General features: G+C 49.6%; 1 protein-coding gene and 1 pseudogene across 1 annotated transcript; one reads left to right on the top strand and one right to left on the bottom strand.

Moving 5' to 3' along the window:
• Positions 1-452: 452 nt before the first annotated feature.
• LHFPL4 (LHFPL tetraspan subfamily member 4) lies at positions 453-22,818 on the top strand. Its single transcript, XM_059663457.1, has 4 exons — positions 453-564; positions 1,466-1,954; positions 16,143-16,379; positions 19,296-22,818. Exons 2-4 carry the CDS (start codon positions 1,549-1,551, stop codon positions 19,394-19,396), a joined length of 744 nt encoding a protein of 247 aa, XP_059519440.1. The 5' UTR covers positions 453-564; positions 1,466-1,548; the 3' UTR covers positions 19,397-22,818.
• Positions 22,819-25,005: 2,187 nt separating this feature from the next.
• Positions 25,006-26,359, bottom strand: LOC132215400 (DNA topoisomerase 1-like; annotated as a pseudogene).
• Positions 26,360-26,405: the final 46 nt, after the last annotated feature.

Below are 26,405 nucleotides of genomic sequence, written 5' to 3'. Positions count from 1 at the left end.
GCCGCTAACAGTTTGGGGGTTCCCTCTCCCAGAGGTGTTGGCAGTTTCCTAGGAGACTCTGGGAGCCTTCAACGCCCACAAGACCCAAAGGACTGGAAGCGTATAGTGCAACTTGAGGCGCTGTGATAGGCTGTAAGGAAGGTAATGGGGAGAGAGAGATCAGTTCAAACCCTATCAAATAACACCGCGTTCGGCCCCGCCCCATTCCCATGGACTTTGCGGGGACCCACAGCCCCACAATGTAGGCTGGAAGAAGGGGGTCCCCCAAACCAGAGGGCCCTACAGTGCAGGGGACTTACTGCTCCGGCTGGGCGCGCTGCGGGACCGCGCCACCCCGACCCGGTTCCGCCCCGCTCCTCACGCTCGCGGCGGGAGCGCGCCTCCGCTCGGCGCGCCTGGGCCCGGGAGCGCGCGCCTTGGCACCGGAGCGCGCCCAGGAGAGCCGAGCAAGATGGAGGCCGCGCCGCGGCCGCCGCCTCGGCTGAGGCCGCCGCTGCCCGGAGAGCCGAGCCGCGGCGCCTAGGTCGTGCCAGTCCCGGACCCGCTGCCCCGGACCGGGCCCAGGTTGGTCTCCCCGCACCCCCTCCCCGCGGCCGCAGCCTCCGTGTGCGTCCGGCCTGGGCGCGGGGCAGCCGGCCCCCCCCCACCCACGGCCCTCCCCGGGCCCGGCTGCTCTCCGGCGCCCAGGGGACATCTCCTGCCCGCCCCTCCCAGCCCAGACTGCCTGCCGACCCCGGTCCCTCGTCCCCTGGGCCTGGCGAACCTCTCTGCCCAGCCCTGGCGCGCCAGTCCTAGGCTCCCTCCCAGCTACATCCAGCCCTGGCTTCTGAGGAGCCCCTCGGACCCCCCCCACCCCGGGTCCAGACCCTGCAGTCCCAGCCCCCGACTCCTATGTAGCCTCACCCTGATCCCCCTACTTCTCTTTCTTAGACCCTCATACCAACCCCCACTCCCTGTCCCAGCCCCCATATCACCTTCCCAATCCCCCCAGGAAAGCCCCTAATACCCCCTTCCGACCCCACAGTAGAAGCTCCCACTCCCCTCTCCGCAGCCCTTTCCCAGATACCCAATACCAGACCTCCTGTCCCTAATACCAGCCCCCCAACTCCCTTCCGAGCTCCCTCTATACAGCCCCTCTGCCAATCCTCCAATACCGGCCCCCAGCCCTCCGCCTCCATCCGTCTCCGCACGGTCCCTCTACTCCCCTAACACCAGCCCCCGAGCTCCTTCCCCAGCTCCCCATGACCACTTCCTAACCCCCCATTCCAACTCCCACTGCTCACCACAGACAGCCCCCTCACTCGCCCCAGCGCCCCAACTTTCACATGGCCCCTTCCTAAGTCACCCACAGACAGCGACCCAACACTCTCATGACCCGCTGCTAGCTTCCCCACTCCAGGCCCCGGGGTCTTCCCGGCTCCGCCCCAGGCCCGGCTCTCAGGGCGGCTTCTCGGTGCGTCCCCAGCTCCCGCCCGGCAGCCCGGCGGTCGGTCCCGGGCCGGCGGCCCCCGCCAGCCGCCGCCGCCGCCGGCCCCGCCCCCGGGCACCATGCTGCCCTCGCAGGAGGCCTCCAAGCTCTATCACGAGCACTACATGCGGAATTCACGGGCCATCGGCGTGCTATGGGCCATCTTCACCATCTGCTTCGCCATCATCAACGTGGTGGTCTTCATCCAGCCCTACTGGGTGGGCGACAGCGTGAGCACCCCCAAGCCCGGCTACTTTGGCCTCTTCCACTACTGTGTGGGCAGCGGGCTGACGGGCCGCGAGCTCACCTGCCGCGGCTCGTTCACTGACTTCAGCACCATCCCGTCCGGCGCCTTCAAGGCGGCCGCCTTCTTCGTGCTGCTCTCCATGGTGCTGATCCTCGGCTGCATTACCTGCTTTTCGCTGTTCTTCTTCTGCAACACCGCCACGGTCTACAAGATCTGTGCCTGGATGCAGCTCTTGGCAGGTAGGGGGGGGGCGGGGGCGGGACCCCTAGAGCAGGAGCTGGGGGAAGCGGCTCCCTCCTTCTAGCACCCTTTCTTGGAGGAATCAGAGACAGATTCTGCTCCTCCGTCTAAAAACACACCTTCGGTTGTCCCTCAGCCGTGAGGGGAGAATTCTATGAGAGAGACGCCTTAGAAATGGGTCTTTGGGGCTGTGGGGTTGGATACGGGCAGACTGCGTTTATGGGTGGGTTAGAGTTATGGTAGAGTCTCTGAGGGCCCCTGAGACACTCTGTTAGCCTTTTTAGGGGAAATAATGACCAGAATGAGGAGTGACTCTAGGTGTGAACGATGTTTGTTGTATTGAAAAAAACTTGAGATGGTGACTCAAGAGATCTGACTTTGACCTTTAACTTCCTGACATCATAAACTTGGATCTTTCACTTTACTTCTCTGGGGTTCAGTTTTCTCATCCGTAAGACAGTGGAGAGGATTCCAAGAACAAATGAGTATCTTGTAAACTTTAAAGTGCTGTGCTAAGATATAGGAGGAGGCTGCCCATAGTGTCTATTCAGTGTTTGAAGTGTGGGTGGTTGGCAGCACCTGGCAACATGGGTTTCTGGAGGACTGATCTCCATTCCCCACTCTCACTCAATGCAGGGAGGAGGGTTCTGGTGCTGTGCCCAAATGGGAATGAATTCCTACGACCCTCTGAAATGTTTGGCTAAGACAGACATCTTACCCTAAGAATCGGAGAAGGGCCTTTGGGAATAAAAATTGCTGAGACAGTTTTTCAGGATCCATTAGAGTCCCCCACGCCTGCCCGCCTTTCGATCGAAGACAGATTTTGAAGATTCAGCAACTTGGGCATTTGCCTAATTGCAGGCAGGGAAGAGAGTTGGGCTAGGAAAAGTGGGGCCAGAAGATGGGGGAGGAGGGCTGAGGAAGGCTAGGAAAAAATCTGGAGCCCTCCAGGGTGAGAGGGAGAAGGGAAAATATGATGATCATGCAACAGAGATAGATTTTCAAAATAAGCACCTCAGAGCATTTAACAAGTGTTTTTTTAAAAAAATTATTATTGATTGATTTGAGAGAGAAACATCAATTTGTTCTTTCACTTATTTTTATGCATTCACTGGTTGCTTCTTATGTGTGCCCCAACTGAAGATCAAACCTGCAACCTTGGCATATCAGGATGACACTCTAACCAACTGAGCTACCCAGCCAGGGCTAGCATTCAACAAGTGTTGGCCCCTTCAAAAGAGTCCCCTGGAGGAAGTGCTTTCTCACTTGTCGATTTTTCCACTGCTGAAAACGTTGTAGGGAATTATCTTGGGTGCATGGGATGTATTCTCTTGAAGGTCAACATTGAGAGGGGAAACTCCCATCTTTTAAAGGAGGAATATGATTTTTGGAAATGGCTGGAAGTCACTCAGGGACAAGTGTGGAAAATAGAATGGGTGATCAAATTGACAGTTGTCACTTGGGATGAAAGCCAAGGAGTGAGGGCAAAATCTTGAGGCTGGTTTGCTTTCCAAGGGGACTTCTACAGATGCAGGCAAGAGGTACTGGGCCACTGGAAGAATTGCCCAAACTCCCAAAAGAACTACTTTGAACAAGTCAGTGCTTATTCACATGTGGACATCCTCTGGGCTTTTTCACTCCATTCAACTTAGATTTTTTTTAAGCAGGTAAGAAAGGGGAATTGTTAGGATATGGGGCATATCTCTCCATTATATCTCAGTGGTACCCAGAACATGATTTTATGTATTTAAATTCTATTCTTCTTCCAAAGGCAAATTGGAAAGAATATATGCTCAGTTGGAACCCCCAATTCCTCAACCTTAATTTGGAGTTTGCAGATGGGTTGCTGACCTCTTGGCCTCTTAATTCTCTGTAATCCAAGTTGGTTTACTCTTGGGGACTGGGTGAACTGTTCCACCACCTCTATGTAATTATAGAGTTTCAGGGATCTTAGAGATCAGCTCCTTCAAATACCACCTTCCCCTGCCCCCCATTTATTTTTTATTTTTAAACATATTTCTGTTGATTTCAGAAAGGAAGGGAAAGAGTGAGAGAGACACCAATGATGAGAGAGAATGAGAAATACATCCTGCATGCCCCCACACTGGGGATCGAGCCCGAAACCTGGGCATGTGCCTTGATCGGGAATCGAACTGTGACTTCCTGGTTCATCAGTCTACTCTCAACCATTGAGCCACACCGGCCAGGCCTCCTGCCCCCATTTTAGAGAGAAGAGACTGAGCCCAGAGAAATTACGGTTTTACCCAAAGTCACACAGCCAGTAAGTGAGTAAATCAGTCTTGACTCCTAGCCCAGTGCTCTTTCTCTTGTGCTACTGTCCCACCCCTGAGGGCTGTTATCAGAGTTGAGCAGTTGATTCCATTTTGGTTAGAGATTTCTGAGTTTATTCCTTACCTGCTTTGTGATCATCCTATGCTATGTGCTGTGACACTAAGATCATCCCTGCCCCCAAGGATTTGAGAGCATTTTATAAGGCTATAAAGTGCAGTTCCTGCTCTCAAGTTATCATCTAATTAGATCACTATATTGGTCAGCGGTCTTTCACTAGCAAGTGATAGAAACCCAACTCAAACTGGCTGAAATAAATAAAAATAATATAGAGTATCCCTGACCAGTGTGGCTCAGTTGTTTGTAGCATCATCCTGTGCACCAGAAGGTTGAAAGTTCGATTCTTGGTCAGGGCACATGCCTAGGTTGCAGGTTCAATCTCTCACATAGATGTTTCTTTCTCTCCCTTCCTTCCTCTCTAAAAATAAAATAATTAAAAAAAATTTTTTTAAAAAATATATTTTATTGATTTTTTACAGAGAGGAAGGGAGAGAGATAGAGAGTTAGAAACATTGATGAGAGAGAAACATCCATCAGCTGCCTCCTGCACATCTCCTATTGGGGATATGCCCGCAACCAAGGTACATGCCCTTGACCAGAATCGAACCCGGGACCCTTCAGTCTGCAGGCCGACGCTCTATCCACCGAGCCAAACCGGTTTCAACAATTTTTAAAAATTTTAAGTAATAAAGAGGGTAGTGTTTTTGATTCACATAACTTAAAAGTCAAGAGTATCTGGTTTCAGGCATGGATGGACCTAGGTGATCAAATAATGCCATTATAATATGTCTCTCTCCATTTCTTTGTTCCTCTGTATTGGCTTATTTTTAAGCCTACTTCTCTCTTTAAAGTTTGTAAAAATATATATTTTTATTGATTTCAGAGAGAGATGGAGAGGGAGAGAGATAGAAACATCAATGATGAGAGAGAATCATTGATTGGCTGCTTCCTGCACAACCCCCAGTGGGGATTGAGCCCACAACCCAGATATGTGCCCTTGACCAGAATTGAACCTGGGATCCTTCAGTCCACAGGCCGACGCTCTATCCACGGAGCCAAACAAGCCAGGGCAAGTCTGCTTCTCTCTTAAAGGTGATAAATACAGCTACTAACAGCTCTGAAACTGCATTGCTATAGCTTAGCAATGCCTGTTGAAAAAGAACACCTGTTACTCAATGGTTCCAGCGAAAGTTCCAGAGCTGATTCTTATTGGCTCAGTTTTGGTCAGGTGTCCACCTCTTAATTAATCCCTAGAACACGTGGGCTGGTAGTAGAGGAAGGTCAATTCCTGCAAAGAGAAGTCACATGTGACCACTGGAAGAGGGATACTGTAGGTAAGACAAGTGCAGACAGAGTGGAAACTCAGGACAATAGAGGAGGCTATGGGCTTACTTGAAAGGTGAGACTCGAGCAGGACAGGGTGTGGACAGGTGTGAGGTTTGGGAGAGCATTCTTAATGGAGAGGAAGATCATGGACAGAGGCACAGAGGTAAGAAAGCCACGTCTGGACTGAGCGTGACATCCACATAGGGGAATAGCAGGAGGGAGAAGAGGCCAGGAAGGAGCAATAGGGCTACAAGGTGCAAGGCTCTCAATACTGAATCAAGGAGTTTGGACTCTAATCAGTAGGCAGCTATGACTGTTATTATTATTCAGGAAAAATCGTTAATATTTTCTGAGCCTTTACTAAATGCTTGAGCATTTGCTAAACATTTACACGCATACTATTTTCTAATCCTCACAGCAATCCTATGGAATAGGTGCCATTATTGGTATATTTTTTAAGATATCTTTTTATTGATCTCAGAGAGGAAGGGAGAGGGAGAGAAACAGAAGCATCAATGATGAGAGAGAATCATCAATCAGCTGCCTCCTGCACGCCCCCTACTGGGGACTGAGCCTGCAACCCGGGGATGTGCCCTGACTGGGAATTGAACCACGATCTCCTGGTTCACAGATCGACGCTCAACCACTGAGCCACACCAGCTGGGCAATTATTGATATTTTATAGATAAGAACACTGAGCCTCAAAGAGGAAGAAGTCACTTGTCCAAGGTCACATAAGTGGTAAGTGGTGGAGCCAGGATTATAACTCAGCTTTTCTGACTCTAAAGCCCAAGGATTTATAAAGGAGCATGAATGGTGGGGATAGAGGCAGGATGTATTTGCCAGAAGGGTTGAATGCAAAGTAGAGAGGCTGGAAGACCCAGGTGGCTCTCTGTGGAGTTAGGGGTCAGCTTTTCAGGGCTTCTCGGGACATCTATACTCCTCTTGGCCTGGTCTTCCCCATTTACCTAGAACACACAATGTGCCAGCTTCTGTGCTAGACATTTTCACATTCATTATGTCATTTAATCTTCACCTGTTAAAATGGCTTGCCCAAAGGCCACACATCTAGTGAAGGGTGGAGGTGAGACTTAACACAAGTCCTAAAGGATCTAGAACTGGAGCCCAGGAAGGGAATACGAAGGTTACAAGTTACAGCTGTGAGCTCTGTGTACTCTGTGCCTGCCTGTGGGTTGGGTGAGGTTAGCCAAGGGGAGGTTGCTGGCTGGAGTAGACACTCAGGTTGGAAGCCTGGTTGAGGGTCCGAGGGGGCAGTGTGGGATAGTGGTTGAAGAACAGAGGACTTAAAATTCCCGTCTGCCACTTCCCAGTTGTGTGGGCTTGGATAAGTAGGTTTTCCTCTCTGAATCTGTGTCCTTATCTGTAAAATGGAGATTATTATTGTACCTACCTCAAAGGTGGTAGAAAGAAATAAACGCAATGATGGGTGTAAAATGCAGGGTATGGTTCCTGGTGTACAATAAACACTCAATACATGGCCATTGCTATTTCTGTGACATAGTCCGAGTGAAAAGCAGTTGGTGAGGGGTCCTAATGCTCTGGTGGAAGAGTTTGGACTGATGGTCAGAGGCCTTGAGAAGTCATCAACTACCAGCTGGAAAGGGTCTTACCAGTCAGCTTGTCCAACTCCTTCACTTCACAGATTAAAAAAAAAACTTGAGTCCCAGAGAAAAGAGATAATTTCATGGTCACAAAGTGAGACCCTCTATCCACAGAAGGGGGATGATTCTGACCACAACTCCTTTAATATTGAGTGCCTACTATGTGCCACATAGTAGGAGTCACAGCAGAGAACAGAGTGTGTGAGATGGAGTGGGGGATGAGGAGACTGACGGTGGAGGTGGCAGCAGGGCCTGGTTGGTGATCCCGAGGTGAGATCGAGGTGAGATCGTCCAGCCTTCCAGATGTGTGTCCTTAATCAGCGGGGGCCTCTGGGCCAGGAACAGCCATGACGGGAGCTTCTGTCACGACAGCTAGGAATATGCATTCACATTCCTCCCCATTTTTTGCTGGTTGTTTTAGGTTTGGTTTAGGATTTTACTCATCCAGTTAAGTCTTTGTTGATGTGTATAACACTGCTGAGCACATTGGGGGAATTCTTTCCTCCCTTCCTCTCTCCCTCTCTCATTTTCTTTCTTCCTCCCCTAACTCTCCCTCCCTCCCTTCTTTCCTTCCTCCCACCTCCCTTCCTTCTCTCTTCCCCTCCCCTCACATCCTTCCTTTACTGTGTGTCTGGCACTGTGCTCAGCTCTGGGAATCTTGATTAAGGGTCCTCACTCCCAGAGAGCTCACAGTCTAATGAAAGAGGCAGAGAAGAAAACAGATCATCACCTATGTACGGCACATGAAATGACTGGAATCACGCATAGGCTATTCTGGGGGCACAGAGGGGACTTCTGACACAGTTATGGACAACCAAGAAAGCCTTTCAAAAAGTGACAGCATTTGTGCTGAGTCTTAAAGGATGGGAGGGAAGGAGAAAGGCAACCAGGCAGAAGAGACAGCATGATCAAAGGCATGGATGTAGGAAATAGCCTGTTGTGTTTTGGGGACTACAAGCAATTAGGGCAAGGAGAGGTGAAACTGGGAGACGGAGTGTGGAGGCTTTCTGTGCCACCGTAAAACGTTTAGGCTTTATCTGTAAGCAGCAGATAGTTGTTTACTTTTTTTGTTTAAAAATTTTCCAGACATTTATTTACTTTTTGGAAAATTTAATAAATGCACATGATACAAAATCCAAAAGGCAAAAAAGGTATACAATCCGGTGTAAGTCTCCTTGCCCTCATCCCTCAATGATCTTCCCAGAGGTAATCATTGTTACCAGTTCTTGAGTATCCTTTCCAAGAAATCCCATAAATATACAAGCAAATGCAAACAATACTTTGAAACATAAATCAGTTATCTATTGTTGTTTAACAAATTACCCCAGAGCTTAAGGGCTTAAAGCAACAAGCATTTATAATTTCTGTTTCTGTGAGTCACAGGAATTTGGGAGCAATGTAGGTGAGTATTCTGGCTCAAGGTCTCTTATGAAGTTGCAACCAAGACCTCAGTGGGGGCTGCAGTCTTCTGAAGGTTGACTGAAGCTGGAGGGATCTAGCCACACTCATTTGTTGGCAGGAGACTTCAGAATGAGTGGAGAGACAGAGATGGGGGGGGGGGGGGGAGAGAGAGAGAGAGAGAGAGAGACTAAACTGCCCACTCCCTTTCTTTGATAATAGCTTTATTGAGGTAGAACTCATATGCCATACAATTCACCCATATAACGGTATAATTCAGTGGGGTGGAGTGTTTTATTTTGTTTTTTTAGCATATTCACAGAGTTGTGGAACCATCACCACAATCAATTTTAGGATATTTTCATAAATTCAAGAAGCCTCATGTCCTTTAGCTATCGCTCCCTAAACAATTTCTCCATTAGGTTGCTCGGCCTCTAAGCAACAACTAATCTACTTTCTGTCTCTATATATTAGCCTATTCAGGACAGTTCATACCAGTATAAATGGAATCATATACTATGTGGTCTTTGTACTTGCATCTTTCACTTTGTATAATGCTTTTGAGGTTCCTCATGTTGTAGCATGTATCCATACTTTATTCCTTTTTGTGACTAATATTCCATTTTGTAGATATATCACATTTTGTTTACTAAGTCATCAGCTGGGTTGCTTCCACCTTTTGGCTATTATGAATAATGCTATGAACATTTGTGTACAAGTTTTTGTATGGACACATGTTTTCATTTCTCTTGGGTATGTACCTAGGAGTGGAATGGGTGGCTCAATGGCAACCTTATAGTTAACATTTTTTGTTGTTGCTATTAATCCTCACTTGAGGATATTTTCCCATTGATTTTTAAAGAGAGTGGAAGGGAGTGGGAGAATCAGAGAGAGAGAAACATCGATGTGAGAGAGACACATCGATTGGTTGCCTCCCATACTGTCCTGACCAGAGCCAGGGATCAAGCCTGTAACCAAGGTACACGCCCTTGACTGGAATCAAACCTGGGACCCTTCAGTCCTCAGGCCAATGCTCTATCCGCTGAGTTAAACCGGCTAGGGCTAGTTATCATTTTGAAAAACTGCCACATTGTTTTCCAAAGTGACCACACCATTGTGCATTACCACCAGCCGTGTATGAGGGTTCCTGTTTTCTCATAGCCTTGCTGTTATCTGAGGTTTTTATTAAAGCCATCATACTGGGTGTGAAGTGGTATCTCATTGTAGTTTTGATTTACATTTCCCTAATGATTAGTGATGTACATCTTTTTTTTCATTTTTAAAGTAAAATGTTCCCATTTTACTTTACAAGTTATATTATATAGGAAGACTATATACACAAATATTATTATTATTATTTAACTTCCAGTGGGAGATTACAAATGATTTTTTTCTTCTTGATGCTTTTCTGTGTTTTTAAATTTTCCACTATACTTGTACATATTTACTGTACAAAATAAAATAGAACTACAAGGAAAATCCAGTGCTGGACTAAGAAATTATTCTCTATAAGTAGAACATTAAGTCACTGAAACCTGGATATTTGGGGGTATGGGAGGCTTTTAAAAAAAATATTTTTGTACACCCTGGTGACTAGACATTATATAACTTAATATGTGATCATCCCAATAGATCCTGCACCCAGCCTAGTTATCAGAATATTATTGACTATATTCCCTATGCTGTAATTCACATCCCCATGACTATTCTATAACAACCAATTTGTACTTCTTAATCCCTTCCCCCACTTCCCACCTCCCATCTGGCAATCAACAAAAAGTTCTCTGAATGAGTCTGTTTCTGTTCTTGGTCATTTTGTTTGTAGACTCAATTGTTTTTTTGTTTTTTTTTTTTCAGGTTTTTTTTTTAAATATATTTTATTGATTTTTTACAGAGAGGAAGGGAGAGAGATAGAGAGTTAGAAACATCGATGAGAGAGAAACATCGATCAGCTGCCTCCTGCACATCTCCTACTGGGGACGTGCCCGCAACCCAGGTACATGCCCTTGACCGGAATCGAACCTGGGACCCCTCAGTCCGCAAGCCGACGCTCTATCCTCCGAGCCAAACCGGTTTCGGCTCAATTGTTGATCAATATGTATTTATTACCATTTTATTTTTTTTATCTTCTTCTTCAATAAAACCCTCTAACATTTCATATAATATTGTTTTGGTGGTGATGAACTCCTTTAACTTTTTCTTGTTGGGGAAGCTCTTTGTCCTTCAATTCTAAATGATAGCTTTTCAGGATAGAGTAATCTTGGTCGTAGGTCCTTGCTTTTCATCACTTTGAATATTTCTTGCCAATCCCATCTGGCATGCAACATATCTGTTGAGAAATCAGTTGACAGTCTTTGGGAGTTACTGCTTTTCTCTTGCTGTTTTTACTCTCTTTGTCTCTAACCTTTTGCATTTTATTATGATGTGTCTTGGTGTGGCACTCTTTGAGTTCATCAGTTCATCTTGTTTGGGACTCTGTGCTTCTTGGACTTGTATGTCTATTTCTTTTACCAGGTTAGGGAAGTCTTCTGTCATCATTTTTATTATTATTATTATTATTATTATTATTATTATTATTATTTAATCCTATATTGAGAATATGTTTATATTGATCTTACAGAGAGAAGAAGGGAGAGGCAGAAAGAGAGAGAGAAACATCAATGTGAGAGAGAAACATTGATCAGTTGCCTCCTGTACACACCATTACTGGGTATCGAACCCACTACCTGGGTATGTGCCCTGTCCAAGAATTAAACCCGTGACCTTTCCATGTGCCTTGACCGAGAATTGAACTGTCACCTCTTGGTTCATAGGTCTACGCTCAGCCACTGAGCCACACCAGCTGGGCTAGAGACATTTTTATTATGACTGGGAGTGGTGGTGGCGCTGACGTGTGGCAGGTAGAAGCCAGGGATGATGTGAAATATCCCACAGTGCACAGGATGGCCCCCGCCAGGAAGAATGACCAGGCCAAGCATCGGGAATGCTGCACCCTGCACCGGTGCCTGTATCTTGCTTGAAACAGCCAGCTCTTCAGCCAGCTGATTATTTGCAAGAGACTTGAACTCGGACTCCAAAGACCTCAGCCTCACTTTCCTCATCCAGCAAATGGGGATGCTGAAGGCTGCCTTGCCTGTAGTCATTCCACCTCCTGATGGTTGAGCCTCTTTTCCTGGTGTAGGCTGTCCTCGTGGTCTTTTCCTCTCTTCCCAGAGGTCCAGAGCAGCCCATCTGGTTTGCTTTCCTCCGTTTGCTGGATTTCTGTTGTTTCCCATTCCCAGAGCAGCCTTTGGGGCCACATAGCCACCACCTGAAACCCTGCAGAGCCAAGGAGGCGGAGAAAGAGAGAGATGGGGAGAGAGACTCCACCCCCAGCCCCTCTGAGCACCGTTATTCAGGGTCTCAGTACCTAGTCTGTGTCCTCCCAAGCAGTGTGTGTGGACCTGATTTTATTCCTCCCCACACAGCTCCGCTTCCGAGGTCAGAAACCATGCCTGCCAGGGTGCACAGTGCCTGGCACTCAGAATGTACATGTGGAATGTGCAAGGGGAGAGCCCGAGAAAGGAAAGGGCCAAGAGATATAGACACAGGGAAGGAAGAGAAGCCAGAAAAGGAAGAGAGGAGGAGGAGTGGTGAGTGAATGTTAAATGCCGAGAGATCTAAACCGAAGAGGGAAGAGCCAGGGTCAAAGGTCGAGTGGAGACTGAGTCTTGAGCACCATAAAGACTAGCCCAAGAGGGGGATATGGAGAGGCTGTAAGGGAAGACGCAAAGGGTGGAGAGAGAAAGGAATGGACATGCGATTAGAGAGGCAGAGACAGAGAGAGACGGTCAATGGTGAGCAGAGAGACAGAGGGGACGCAGAGCCACTGGGAGAAAACCTCTTTGAGGGCTGAACGCTGGATTTCAGGTTCTCCGGCGAAGGCCGGAGCTGGAGATGCTGAGCGGTTTCCATGGAGACGAGGAATGCTCCCGGTCGGAGAGGAAACACGGAACCCCAGGAGGGGAGGGCTGGAGAGAAGGAGGAGGGGCTGACTGGGTTTGTCCTCTCCCCAGGCTTTTTCCTCATTCCTGCCTCTTGCTGGGGGTTGGTGTGTGTGTGTGTGTGTGTGTGTGTGTGTGAGTGTGTGTGTATGTGTGAGTGTGTGTGTGTGTGTGTGTGTGAGTATGTGTGTGTGAGTGTGTGTAAATGTGTGTGTATGTGTGTGTATGAGTGTGTGTGAGTATATGTGTGTGTAAGTATGTGTGTATGTGTGTGTGTAAGTGTGTGTGTGTGTGTGTGTGTGTGTGTGTGTATGGGTGGGAGGCACCGGGCTAAGGGCTGCATTGAGTCCGCTCCTTTTCTCTAATCTCTCCACCCTGAAGTTCGATTCTCCTCCCCTCTCTGACAGGGACCTGGAAGGTTTTGCAAAGTGTCAGGGACATCTGGGGAGACGAATGCACCAAGCTTTCTCCATAGGCTCCTCCTCTGTTGCCACCCAGTAAATGCTGGAGCACCCCTGGGCTCAGTCCTGAGACTCCTCTTCGAGTTTCCGTTGTGTTCAATCTCAGGGATTTGCACGCCTACAGCGCCACTGGTTACATCTCCAGCACTGACCCCACCCGCCCCCCAGCTTTCCTCTCCATTTGAGTGTCTAACGCAGTGGTTCTCAACCTTCCTAATGCTGCCACCCTTTAATACAGTTCCTCATGTTGTGGTGACCCCCAACCATAAAATTATTTTCGTTGCTACTTCATAACTGTAATTTTGCTACTGTTATGAATCGTAATGTATCTGATATGCAGGATGTATTTTCATTGTTACAAATTGAACATAATTAAAGCATAGTGATTAATCACAAAAACAATATGTAATTATATATGTGTTTTCCGATGGTCTTAGGCGACCCCTGTGAAAGGGTCGTTCAACCCCCAAAGGGGTCGCGACCCACAGGTTGAGAACCGCTGGTCTAATGGGTGTCTTCAAATTTGTTGAATTCCTTAACTCGCCCAGCTCATTTCTGCTGCAGAGCACTTTGCATTTGCCATCCGCTTGGCAGGAACTCTTTTCCCAGCACTTAGGTGGCCCGGTGTTCCATTGGAGCTGAGCCCCCTGTCGGAGGAGGCGAGCATTGCAGAGGGAGGAAGCCTGCTGGATGTGTGTGGTCACAGTGCTGTGCTGGAGCCCTGCTTCAGCATGGGAAACAACCTAGGGGCAGGGGGACACTATCAACAGGAGGGGAGGGGAGGCCAGAGGAGGCCAAACGAGAAAGGGGGGAGGAAGGGAGGAGGGCCCCCACTTCGCTGTCAGGCAGGAGTCTGGGGTCTCAGGAGGAAGGTGGCAAAGCTTAGGGCCCCGTCCCTATCCTGGGAACTAGATGGGCCTCGTGGACAGTGGGTAGAACTGACCCCCACCTCCACTTTGTCATTGCTGTCATCTAAAATCCAGGTTAAGGCCCTGGTTGGTTTGGCTCAGTGGATAGAGCGTCGGCCTGCAGACTGAAGGGTCCCAGGTTCCATTCCCGTCAAGGGCACATGCCCGGGTTGTGGGCTCCATCTCCAGTAGGGGGCATGCAGGAGGCAGCCAATCAATGATTCTCTCTCATCATTGATGTTTCTATCTCTCTCTCCCTCTCCCTTCCTCTCTGAAATCAATAAAAATATATTTTAAAAAAATAAAATAAAAATAAAACCCAGGTTAAGCACTCAGTTGGCCAGCACGGAACCTTTGGGTTTCATACACAGTAATCCTGTCGCTGGCGGTACCATCAGACACAAAGATGGCAACATCAAACTGCACAGTCTCAGGTCACACGGCAACCAGCACTACAAGGGGAGGGAGGAGCAGAGGGCACAGCGTCTGGGGCCTTGCCCCTCTCTGAGCCAATTAGTTATCAGAGAAATACAATGTGCTGATTGGCTCACAGTTGAGTCCCACTCACTAGGGTAAATACTAGGAAGAGCCCAAGAGATTGACCCAAGTGGGTCACTAAACTCAGAGGGAGCGGGTTCCCAGCAAGGAATCAGCAGGGACCCATTTTGACTGTTTTTGCTCTTTTTTTTTTTCAGAGAGGAGGGGAGAGGAGAGAGTGATAGAAACATCAATGATGAGAGAGAATCAGTGATCGGCTGCCTCTTGCATGCCCCTCACTGGGGATTGAGCCTGCAACCAGGGCACGTGCCCTGACTGGGAATCTAACCGTGACCTCCTGGTTTATAGGTCAATGCTCAACCACTGAGCCACATCGGCTGGGCCAAATGCTTTTTTTTTCCTTTGCCTTGCCCCTCTCCCCTCATCTGAAACCAAGCCCCCTCCTTATTTTCATGATTATTATTATCATGATTAGTTTTAATAGTAACAGCTAACATTTATGCCGGACTTACTGTGTCAAGTACTTCACATTTACTGCTTGTTGTAATCTTTACGATTACTTGATTGCCATCATTATCCCCATTTTACAGATGAGAAAACTGAAGCTCAAAGGTGACAGAACTGGCTCGAGATCACACATCTAGGAAATAGCTGAGCCAGGATTTGAGCCCTTTAAGGCTTTTCTCTAAGGCAGAGGTCCTCAAACTTTTTAAACAGGGGGCCAGTTCATTGTCCCTCAGACCGTTGGAGGGCCGGACTATAGTTTAAAAAAAAACTATGAACAAATTCCTATGCACACTGCACATATCTTATTTTGAAGTAAAAAAACAAAACGGGAACAAATACAATATTTGTATTTGCATGTGGCCCGCGGGCCGTAGTTTGAGGACCCCTGCTCTAATGGATCTCTCTCCCCCCATCCCCCACCTAAAGTGCAAGCTTCATGAGTCTCGAGTCCAAGTACCCTGCCCCTTGCCTAGTCCAGTGCCTGGCACAGAGAAGGTAGGCCTTCAATAGATACTACCTGAGTGAGTGAATGCCTGGCACTGTGCTAAGGGTCTTTCAAGCATGACTTCACTTAATCCTCACAACCACCTTGGGAGGTAAGTATTCACTCTGATTCCCATCCCACAGACAAACAGGAGGCACCCCCAAAGTCATGGACTGAGTAAGCGAAAGAACTAGGCTCAACCCCCATCGTTCTCACCCCAGTCTGTTCTCTGAGCACAGTGCTCAACTGTGAATGAGGACATACTTCCATGTCGTGACGGAAAGGAAAATATCAGTCAGTAAACATGTGAATGAACAACCGAAATAAACCAATGGTGAGGAGGATGGGAGAGGGTAAGCATGGCCAAGGTGCTAAGGGAGGCGACCGTGGTTGGTTCTTTTCTCATATTTCCGGGAAGGAGTTGATCTGATGGGGGCAGGAGGGGACATTCCCGGTTCCGGAAAGCTTCTGCTCTCCTGGGCAGTCGGTCATTCCAGGCCCAGGAGTTTCTGGAACCCACGGGAACCGGTTAGCAGGCTCTTGGGTTGATGAGCAGAGTGAGGAGGGCTCCCGGGGGTGCTCGGGCTCTGAGAAGTAACCATCCCCTCTGCCTTCCTTCCCGCCCGCGGGGCTGGGCCTCGCGCCCCTCAGCTCTGTGCCTCGTGCTGGGCTGCATGATCTTCCCCGACGGCTGGGACGCCGAGACGATCCGGGACATGTGCGGGGCCAAGACCGGCAAGTACTCCCTGGGGGACTGTTCGGTGCGCTGGGCGTACATCCTGGCCATCATCGGCATCCTCAACGCCCTCATCCTCTCCTTCCTCGCCTTCGTGCTGGGCAACCGGCAAACAGACTTGCTTCTGGAGGAGCTCAAGCCCGACAACAAAGGCGAGTGCACGCGCCGGTGGGCAGGGGCGGGCGGGGCGGCGTCAAGGTTAACAGCGATGCGAAACTGGGCATGGGACAGGCAGTACGATCACCTTGAAAACAGTGTGGCTTTATGTCTCAGATCCGAACAGCTGCGCGCCCGGGACCCAGCAAAACCCGCCAGTGGGGATAAACCCATGAGAAACGGGCAAGAATGCTCTTGGCAGCAGTTTCAAAATAGCAGACAACTAAAAGCAACCTACGTGGCTATGGACAGGAGGCTGGATAGACAAATGGTGATATATTCACACCACGGAATAGTTCATAACTGAAAATGAATGAACCTCAGTTTATAGTAACAGAATGGGTACCCGCTGGAAACATGGGAGGGGGGGGGGGCCCGCGGGGCAGTGGAGAATAAAGTTCCAGAAGAGGACACAGTGAAATTTATATTGAGCTCAAACACCAAGCACCACTAAGCAATGTATAGTTTAAACACACATATATTTATGGTGATATGGGTGTGTGTGTTTTTAAAAAAACAACAACAAGGAAACGAGAAATATAAATGGTAGAACGGATGAGGGAAGCCAGGAGCAGATGTGGACAGGGAGGTGGATGCACATTATTGGTAGAGTTACAGTTCTTGAACAGTGCTTTATACCTAGTATATTGCAATTAGAGGCCTGGTGCATGAAATTCATGCAGGGGGGTGTCCCTAGCCTGGCCTGCACCCTCTCGTAGTCTGGGACCCCTCAGGAGACATCCCTCTCACAGTCAGACATCCCTCTCGCAGTCCAGGATCCCTCTTGCAGTCTGGGACCCTTCGCCCCTTACCGCTCACCTGCTCACTGTTCTTTACCACTGAGCTCGCTGTTCCTTAGCACTGCCAGAGAGGCGGGAGAGGCTCCTGCCACTGCCACTGCACTCGCCAGCTGTGAGCCCAGCTTCTGGCTGAGCAGTGCTCCCCCTGTGGGAGCGCACTGACAACCAGGGGGCAGCTCCTTTGTTGAGCGTCTGCCTCCTGGTGGTCAGTAAGCATCATAGCGACCGGTCATTTCACCAGTCATGCCACCGTTTGGTCGATTTGCAGATCAGGGTTTTATTATATAGTATATGTATATCAGGTAACACTAAAATACAACAAAGAAACAACTTACACCTAAGGCCAGAACCTTACGGGTTGTCACTGTTGTCAGTGCTTACCTGTGTGTCTTCAAACCTGATCTGTCCTTTTATAAAACAGAGAGTAGTGTTAAGTGCTAATATGACATAGCACGGGTATCATCCTAAACAAACCCCCGCCTCAGCTCGATTTTTGTGCTCCACTCCAGAGCATGTTGTAAAGATCTGTCTCTCATTTCATGGGGAATCATCTTGCCCTGTTTATCCAGTGCTTAGCATCATATGAAATAAAGGAACTGTACTTTCTTACCATTCTCCTTTTAGGGGCTCTTAGGGAGACTTCCAGGTTTTTACTATTCCTGGCAATGCTACAATGAACATTTTTGTCTGTGTCTTCTTATACACAAGTGTCTTCTTGGTGTCTTTCCAGAAGTTAAATTGCACACTTACCATTGAAATGACAGTGCCAGATTGTTCTCCACTGGAGGGCTGGTCTTCTGACCCAAGGGCCCGCCCTGCCCCCAGAGCAAGGGGAGACACTGCAGGGCTTCGACGGACAGACCCCGGTCTGTCTGGGTGTGCGTTCTCCGCTGTGAGAAATAGTAGTCATTTTCATAGTCACACCCTTCCGTGAGCTATTAGCCTGAGCTGGACCTATGTTTAGCACTTTCCATTAATTATATTCATCTCTTGGAATTTCTCATCTATAAAATAGGGCTAATGGTGGTGAAGACTATCTCATTTGGCGGGTGGTAGTTTGGCATTGTGGTGGAACCCTTAGACTGTGGAAGCAGATCGTCTGTATTGGAAGCAGGCTGAGCTAAGAAGTGACTTCACCTCCGTGAGCCTCAGTTTCCTGCATTCACAAAACGAGTGTGGTGGAAAATACCACCGTATAGTTTAAACATACATGTACTTATGGTAATACGGGTTGTCCTGTGAGGAAGAAAGAAAGACTGTGCCTGCAACGGGGCACCTGGTGAACGCTCTGTAAAAGCTGCCACTCCGCCCCACTCCCCGTCAGGCGGGCATCATGACCACCATTTTACAAATGAGAGGTCCAGTCACTTGCTCAAAGCCACCTAAGTGGTGGAGCCAGAATTTGAACCCAGATCCAAGCCCAAAGACCAAGCTCTGCCCCACTGCCTGCCCCCTTTTCAGCCCTCCCTGGGCTGCTAGTTGCTAACCTAAGCTCTGAGCCTCTTGCCCCTGGATACCCTGATATCCTGTGGTTTCTGTGGCCTTGGTATGAAGTCAGGGCCTGCCCTCTGGTGGCAGCTTCCAGAAGTGCGTGACTAAGACAGCCATCTGCCCTTTCTGGTGTGAGGTGGGCCCACTCAGCGTCCTCTCCTCCCTCCCCAGGCACCCTAATAGCTCCGTGTTAAAAGGGACATCCGTGTCCAGAGATCTCCATCCTCACGAAGAGCTCAAGATGACTGAGCCTCACAGTTCAGTTCTAAGCCAAAGACCTCCGGAACAAAAGTACAAAATAAAATAAATTGCTATAATTTCTAGCATTTAGTATGTGCCGAACACTGCGCAGTCCTTGGCTGGGGCTCTTTATGTCTTTCTGACCCTCAGAAGCACCTTGTGAAGGAGGCTGTTCGGCCGTCTTGCAGATGAGGAAGTTGGGACTCATTGAGGTCCACTGGCCTGCTCAGGGCCATCCAGCTAGTCCGAGGCCGCGGTGGGATTTCAGAGCCTGGGCCCCCACCTCACCACTCTGCCCAGTTTTGCCCTGAGGATGGGCCAAGGGGATCCCCAATGCCCTGGTGGTCTCTGACTTTCTCCAATTCTCTCTCTCTCTCTTAGATTTTGTGAGCTCTACAGTAAGCTCCGTGTTGCGACCAGGGGGTGATGTCTCCAGCTGGGGAGTCCTCCCCTGCCCCGTTGCTCACTCACAGGGACCCTGAAGGCCAGGATCACAGCCCAGGAATTGGCCTATCCTCAGTGTGTCCCATCTCTTGCCCTCTCATCCTCCATTCAAGCTCTGAGGGAAGACCCCAATCTCAGACTGACTTCTCATCTGTTACCCGCCTGCCAGCTCCAGACTTTGAAGAGAGGTGGAGGCTGGGTGCAGCCTGGGGGGGCCTGATTCTGCCCCTCCCTCAACTGACCTAAGGGAGCCGGACATCCCTTGGGGTCTCCTCTCCTCTCCCACCTGGCCGGGGGCCCGGTAGTCTCCCGGGGAAGGAGGCCCTGGGATTCCAGTGCCCCAGGCTCCCTCGGTCTGGGAGCTACTGCCTGGTCGCATCTTTGCCTCCTCTGGTCCCTGCCTCCTGCAGAAACTTATTCAAGACACTGCCCCAGGGCAACCGAGCTCTTTCCTTTTTTTTGGCGGATGATGGTTCCATCACATCTTTGCAGAGCTCCAGGCACCACCAGCCTGCTCCCAGCTCTCCTGAAGGAGTCTGAGCTGCACCGAGGGAGAACACAAGGGCCTCCCTGTCTACTGGCGCCCTGTCTACTGGCGCTCTGTCCAGCCCCGAGTCTGAGAAAGGACACACAGCCCCAGAGGGAACTGGAGACACCAGGACTCCAGGCAGCAAGGGCCAGGGGTGGCTCTGCCTGGGGCTGGCCTGGCCTCTCTGCTGGGACGTCGTGCTGCTGACTGAACCCTCGACCCCAGCTTGTTTTGTACAGCACAGACCCTTTGGCCCTGTTGTTAGGGTTGGAGGTTGGGGAGGGGCCTAACCGTGGGGCATCAGGGGAGGTACCGCCCCTCTGCCCCTTCTTGTGCTGCCTGACCCTGGCATTTGCTAAGGGCAGACACTGTCTTGCCTCTTTGATACTTTTCTGCATAACTTGAACTTGCAGGTCACCTCTGAACAGGGTACCCCGTCCCCATCCCCGGGCCTTGTAACCCTGTCCCCACCTCGTCTCCTCTTTGCCCACCTCTCGCCTTGCGATATGCCCAGGGTCTGCCACCCGATGGGCAGTGCTTGGAGCCGAGGCGTGTGTGTGTGTGTGTGTGTGTGTGTGTGTGTGTGTGTGTGTAAGTATGTGGGGGGGCAGACGAGGAGTCCTCTCTCCCCCTCTCCTCCCACCATGGGGGGCATCTCCCTCCTGCTTGGCGAGAAGCAACTGAGGGAGATTTCAGGTGTTTCCGGACTTCCCTCACGGCCGCATGGTTCTGGCGGGAGAGTCACCTGGCTGGGCGCAAGGCAGCCCCTTTCAGGCCCGAGTCCAGGCGGCATGTGGGCTCCTTTCAGTGTGCCTGCTTCTGGCTGCAGGGCCCACTGGAGAGGAGCCTGCGACCCACCATTCTGTTATGTTGGCTCAGCCAAAGGAGGGGAGAAAAGCAGTTAGTGCCATGTATTTGCCAACCTGTGTTCATTTCCACTGGAGTTGGACCTGAGAGGGAGGGTTTCCAAGACAGACTCTAGGAATCCTCTGTCCAAATCCCCCATCTGGACCCAACCGGGATCCGATGCTGGATCCTGATAGGATTCCTGAAACCTGGAGCTCCCCAAGTCCTGACCCTCCCCCTGGGCAAACACCTTCCCCCAGTGCTCTGCCCAGCACTGTGCCCCCTCTCTCCTGCTCCTATCAAGCCCTGCACTGCAGCCCCCACTGGCACCTTCCTCAGCAGGCTGCCTGCAGGTGGGGCTGGGCACCAGGGTCCCAGGTGGAAGGGAAGGGAGAGGGAAGCCTTGTGGGAGGGAGGGAGTGAGAGGCAGATCCAAACCAAAGCCCAGTGTTGGAAGGCTGCAGAGAGAGGGCCCTGAGCAAGTGGTTAGGAATGGGGAGAAGACAGGAGTAGGAGAAAGAATGAGACAGGAGGGAGAAGGAGAGGCAGAGACAGAGCAAGGGGGAGAGGGGTGCAGAGAGGTCCAGAAATGGAGAGAGAGGAGTGAACAGAAGGGGGACCCAGAGGGACAGAGAACCTGGGGGAGGGAAGGTAGGGGTCTGGAAAGAGGATTAGAGATAGGGAAGGAGGCGTTGGCAAGACAGTGGTGGGAGACCAGACTGGGATGCAGGGAGCAATGGAAGGGCAAGGAGAGGAGGAGGTTGAAGGCCACGGGATGCTGAGGAAGAGGGAGCAGCTGCTTCTGTGCGTGCACTGTGCCCAGGGACCACCAACCCGTGTGCCTTGTGGAGAAGTTAGAACCTACCCGCTCGGAGACCAAGGACGGGCCCAGGCGGCCAGCCCTCACATCAGGGGGACAGTCCAGCTGATTTCTGAGCAGGTTAGCACCACTGGAGCGGGTGAGTGGTAGAGAAGAGGGAGGTTTGTTCCCTTTGGGACCGTCTGACAGTGTTTCCATGTCACCATCCGCTCAGCCAGCTGCTGCCCTGGCCGAGGAATTTGGGGTGAGGAAACCAGTGTTGGGTGCGTTGAAGGAACACCACAGTAACACGGGGAAGGGAAGAGATCAGAGTGGGGACCAAACCACAGCTCTGTCCCCGAAGCTTCAGCCGAGGTGGGAGCAGAACGGGTAACAGGTGCTTTAGCCAGGGCCCCAGCGAAGCCCAAGAGTGGCCCGGAGGAAGGAAGCCATGGTGGCCAGGGGACGCTTGTGGAATGGCCTCCCTGGGGTTTAGCCTTTGGGAGGAGGTGGAAGCAGAGCTGTCTCTCACACTCTTGGTCCCTGAAAGCTGAGCTTTGAGCAGGTCTCTGAGGTGACTGGGTCAGAGGGCCTGGCACTCCCCAGCTCTCTCTGCCCTGAGCTGGGGACTCTTTCAGGACAGGCCAACGTGGCCACAACCTCGACGTGGTTCAGAGCACTGGTTGATCAAATCCTTCTGAGTCCCTGAGGTGTGAAAACTCCTCTTTGGGGACCAGTACCCATGGAGGAAAACATTGATTTCCCGAGGGCGTGAGGAGCATGGGTAGAATCGAGATCCTTGTCACGCCTGGAGCAGCCAAGACATTGGGAACTTATAGACAAGGCTGTGGGGAAATTCCTTGGACTTCGTTTGAGACTCCTGCCTAGACCCAGGGGAGTGCCCCTTCTCCAGCTTCCAGTGTGGACTGAGAAAGGGAGACCCTCTCTTGGGAGAAGCTGGGATGTTCCCAGTATAAGAAACTTCCACAGGCCCCTGCCAGGCTCAGGGCTAGCCTTTGGGTGGGATTGCAGTTTCCTGAGAAAGGAACAAGGGAGCCACAGTCCTTCCCGGAGCTCTGACCAGCAGACCTGAGGGCCTGTGCTGTGTGATGTTAGGATAGCTTGGTGTTGTCTACACCCCATTAGTAAGTTTTGTCTGAATGTGTCCTCACTGTTCATTGTCCCACTTGGTAACACTTATTTCGGTCCAGACCCCTTCTGCTGCTGCTGGATTTGAGCTTCAGTACAGGTGGAATGATGTTCAAATAAAGAAACACTTTACATCACCCATGCTGGCTTCTCTTTCTCTGCACCGGCCCCCAGGGGATCACGAGGGGTGGGATTCAGCCTCACTCTGTGTCGGGTTTGGCTGCATAGTAACAGAGCTCTACTGTTGTGGCTTAGGATAGTTTCTGTTCCCATCACAGGAGGTCGGAAGGAGCCAGACCATGACCAGTGTGGCCCGCGGTGAGATCAGAAACCCAGGCTCCGTCTTCCTCAGAGCCACTTTCATGGCCCAACATGGCTGCTTGGCCTCCTTGATCCGCAGTTCCTTTGAAGGCTTCTGGAAATCTCATAGGACCGAGTCACAGAGCACACTAGCTGAAATGTGGCCTATTAACTGGGCCCATTGCCACCCCAAATAAAATTGAGGTTCTGTTACCCAGAGAAAGGAGAGAACAGATGGAGTGGGCACTGGCAGTCTGCACATGGCTGGTTGCACAGACTTGACTTCGGACTTACAGCAAACAAGACTCCACCCTTTTCTGCCTGTGTGGACCGGGACAAGCCCCTTCACCTCTCTCTAAATCCCACTGAACGAATGTGGGTGACAACAGTGATCTTGGGGAAGTTGTAAGGAACAACGAGGGAATGCATGTGGATTGCTTTGTAGTGTCTGCCACATTGTAACATGCCCATATGGCAGCTACGTTACCATTTTTGCACTTGGGAACTGTGGGCACTCAGTATAGACTAAGCACTGAAGGAACGAAAAGAGCCCTGACTTAATGGCCAGCTGGTTGGGGAAGTGACAGGTAAAAATGTAAAATTTGCGAGGTGCAGGGAATTGTGAGTGCCCTGGGTGGGGACACCTTACTGGCTTTTGGAGGGGTGGGTAGAGCTAGGGAGAGGTTTACTGTAGGATAAATAGGGCTTAGGCAGGCATGGGTCAGGAAAGCCACTCAAGAAAGAAGGCAGGCCCTGCCCAGTCTTACATAGTGGTTAGAGCGTCAGCCCACGGACCAAAGGGGTTGCAGGTTCGATTCCTGGTCAAGGAGGTCAAGGGCACATACCTTGGCTTCAGGTTCGATTCCAGCCATGATTAGAGCACATGGGGGAGGCAACCAATCCATGTGTCTCACATTGATGTTTCTCTCTCTCTCCAATGCTCCCCCTCCTCCCTCCCTTCCAGTCTCTCTAAAAATCAATAGAAAAAAATATCCTCAGGCAAGGCTTAAAAACAAATAAAAACTATGATAGCTATTTTTTTGTTTTTCTCCCCCCCCCATCCTTCTTTATCTTAATGATAGCTACTTTAAAAAAAAAGAAAAAGAAAGAAAGCATATTGAGGAAAGAGATCGAGGTAAGAAACAGAATGGTCTGTGCAGAGCACTAAATGCTGGACTGTAAAGTTTGAGGCAGGGAGGGTCAGAGATTAGTCCAGTGGTTCTCAGCCTTCTGGACCTTTAAATATAGTTCCTCATGTTGTGATCCCCAACCATAAAATTATTTTCGTTGCTACTTCATAACTGTAATGTTGCTACTGGTATGAATCGTAATGTAAATATCTGATATGCAGGATGTATTTTCATTGTTACAAATTGAACATAATTGAAGTATAGTGATTAATCACAAAAACAATATGTAATAATATATGTGTTTTCTGATGGTCTTAGGCCATCCCTGTGAAAGGGTCGTTTGACCCCCAAAGGGGTCGCGACCCACAGGTTGAGAACCGCTGGATTAGTCGATTAGTCTGGGGAGACAAAGACCATATGATGACAAAGCTGCAGATCTGAGAGCAATGGGGAACCATGGAAAGATTTTAAGCCGCAAAGGAACACAATTAGATTAGCATTTCAGAAAACCACTCTGGTTTCAGTGTTAGGGGGCTGAATTAGAGGGAGACATTTTAATGGAAGGGAAATCAGAAGTCTGGCCTGAAGCAAGGTGGCGGCAGTGTCCCTGAGAGGTAGGAATTCAATATTTAGGAAGTAGACTTGAGGACACTTGGTAACTGATTGTGAGGGTAAGGAGTAGAGAGTGGCATCAGAAGGGCAGTTAACAGTACAGCAGGAGAGCAAAATGAGACATGCTAAGTGTGAGAAACATGTGGGGCAACCTGGTGCAGTTTTCCAGTAGTTAGCTAACATATGGCTGTGAGAGCTCAAAAGAAAGATCTGGACCAGCAACATGAGCATTCAGGCAATGGTTGGAATGTAAAGCACAGAGGAGCTTGCTCAGGTGACTGTATAGTGTGAAAAGCCATGGGGCCATGGGACGCTGGAAAACACCAGCCTGTAAAGGTCAGAGGAATGGATGTCTAAAAGGAGACGACAATGGGGACACAGATATAACATTTTGCGGGGAGGGGGAAAAGGCACCATTAGAAGGAGATGACAATGAAAGAGCCAAGAAAACTGTGAGAATGTATTGTTATGGAAAGGGGAAGCTCAACTGGTCAGGTGGAGCAGAGAGGTCAAAATTCGGGTCTGAAAACAGTGCCCACTGGATTTGGGAACAAGGAGGCCACTGCTGCAGAGCATGTTCAGAAGAGTGTGAGAAGGAGAAGGAATCTGGGCATCTTTGCTGCAGGTGATGATTATGTCCTTGGGCATGATCTGCCTCTTCAGCATGCCCAACTTGGGATGGTTGCCACAGCTACGGAAAAGCCCAGGCGGTTCTGTCTTGAAGTTAGCAATCCTGAGTTTAACCATAATAGAGAAGCCATATTCTTTCAGTAATTTCATTCTCCTCTTCGGTTTTCAGTTTCCCTTCCTGGCTCATCTGTTGCCAAGCTTCTGACTGGGCTTCGAAATACTGGCTCATCTGGTTAAAAGTCACATTTGCTTAGGCTAGTAATACTATTCTTCTCATTAGTCATTTCCTTTCTCCAGTCTTTTAAGAAATTTTCCTAAATATTTCTTTAGTAGTATATTCATGGTCAAGCATTTCTGCAAAGAAAGTAACGACTTTTTCTGCTTTGGAGCTCAGCTTCATGACTTGACCATCGCAGTACAACTGGACTCACTCTGGAAGAGGCTCATCTGGTGGAGCAAATACAGGACCTTTATGTTCTAGGGATTTCCACTTGGTGCCCTTGGGTAGTGCTCTTCTTCCCACCATTTCCACTTCAGCTGCTTCTCTTCTTCAGACTCTTTTTCTTGCTATCTGGCTCAGGAACTTTTTTAACTTTATTCTTGTTTTTTTTTTTTTTTTTCCAATTCCCTATCCTCTTCTTCTTCTAGTTTTTGTTTCTTCTTTCTTGATATCCTGTTTTACTTTTCTTGGGTTTATAATCAGCATCCTCCTCATGTGGAGGTCTCCTCAATGGCTTCAGATCCTCTTTAGGTACAAAGCAGCCGTCACCTTCAGGCTCATCTTTAATTTGTAGTGGCCTTGAGAAGCCATTTTTCTTAATATACTTTTATTGATTTCAGAGAGAAAGGAGAGGGAGAGAGAATCATTGATGGGCTGCCTCCTGCACCCCTCACACTGGGGATCAACCCTGCAACCCAGGCATATGCCCTGACTGGGAATTGAACTGGGACCTCCTGGTTCATAGGTTGACGCTCAAACACTGAACCATACCGGCTGGGCAGCCATTTCCTTCTTTACTTTTGTATCCCCGGAGGCTCTAACCTTTTCCTCC

Source organism: Myotis daubentonii, chromosome 14 (genome assembly GCF_963259705.1).
Source record: "Myotis daubentonii chromosome 14, mMyoDau2.1, whole genome shotgun sequence".
NCBI classification, from domain to species: Eukaryota; Metazoa; Chordata; class Mammalia; order Chiroptera; family Vespertilionidae; genus Myotis; species Myotis daubentonii.
Note: the sequence above shows the minus strand (reverse complement) of the source record. Positions and strands in the feature narration are given on the sequence as shown.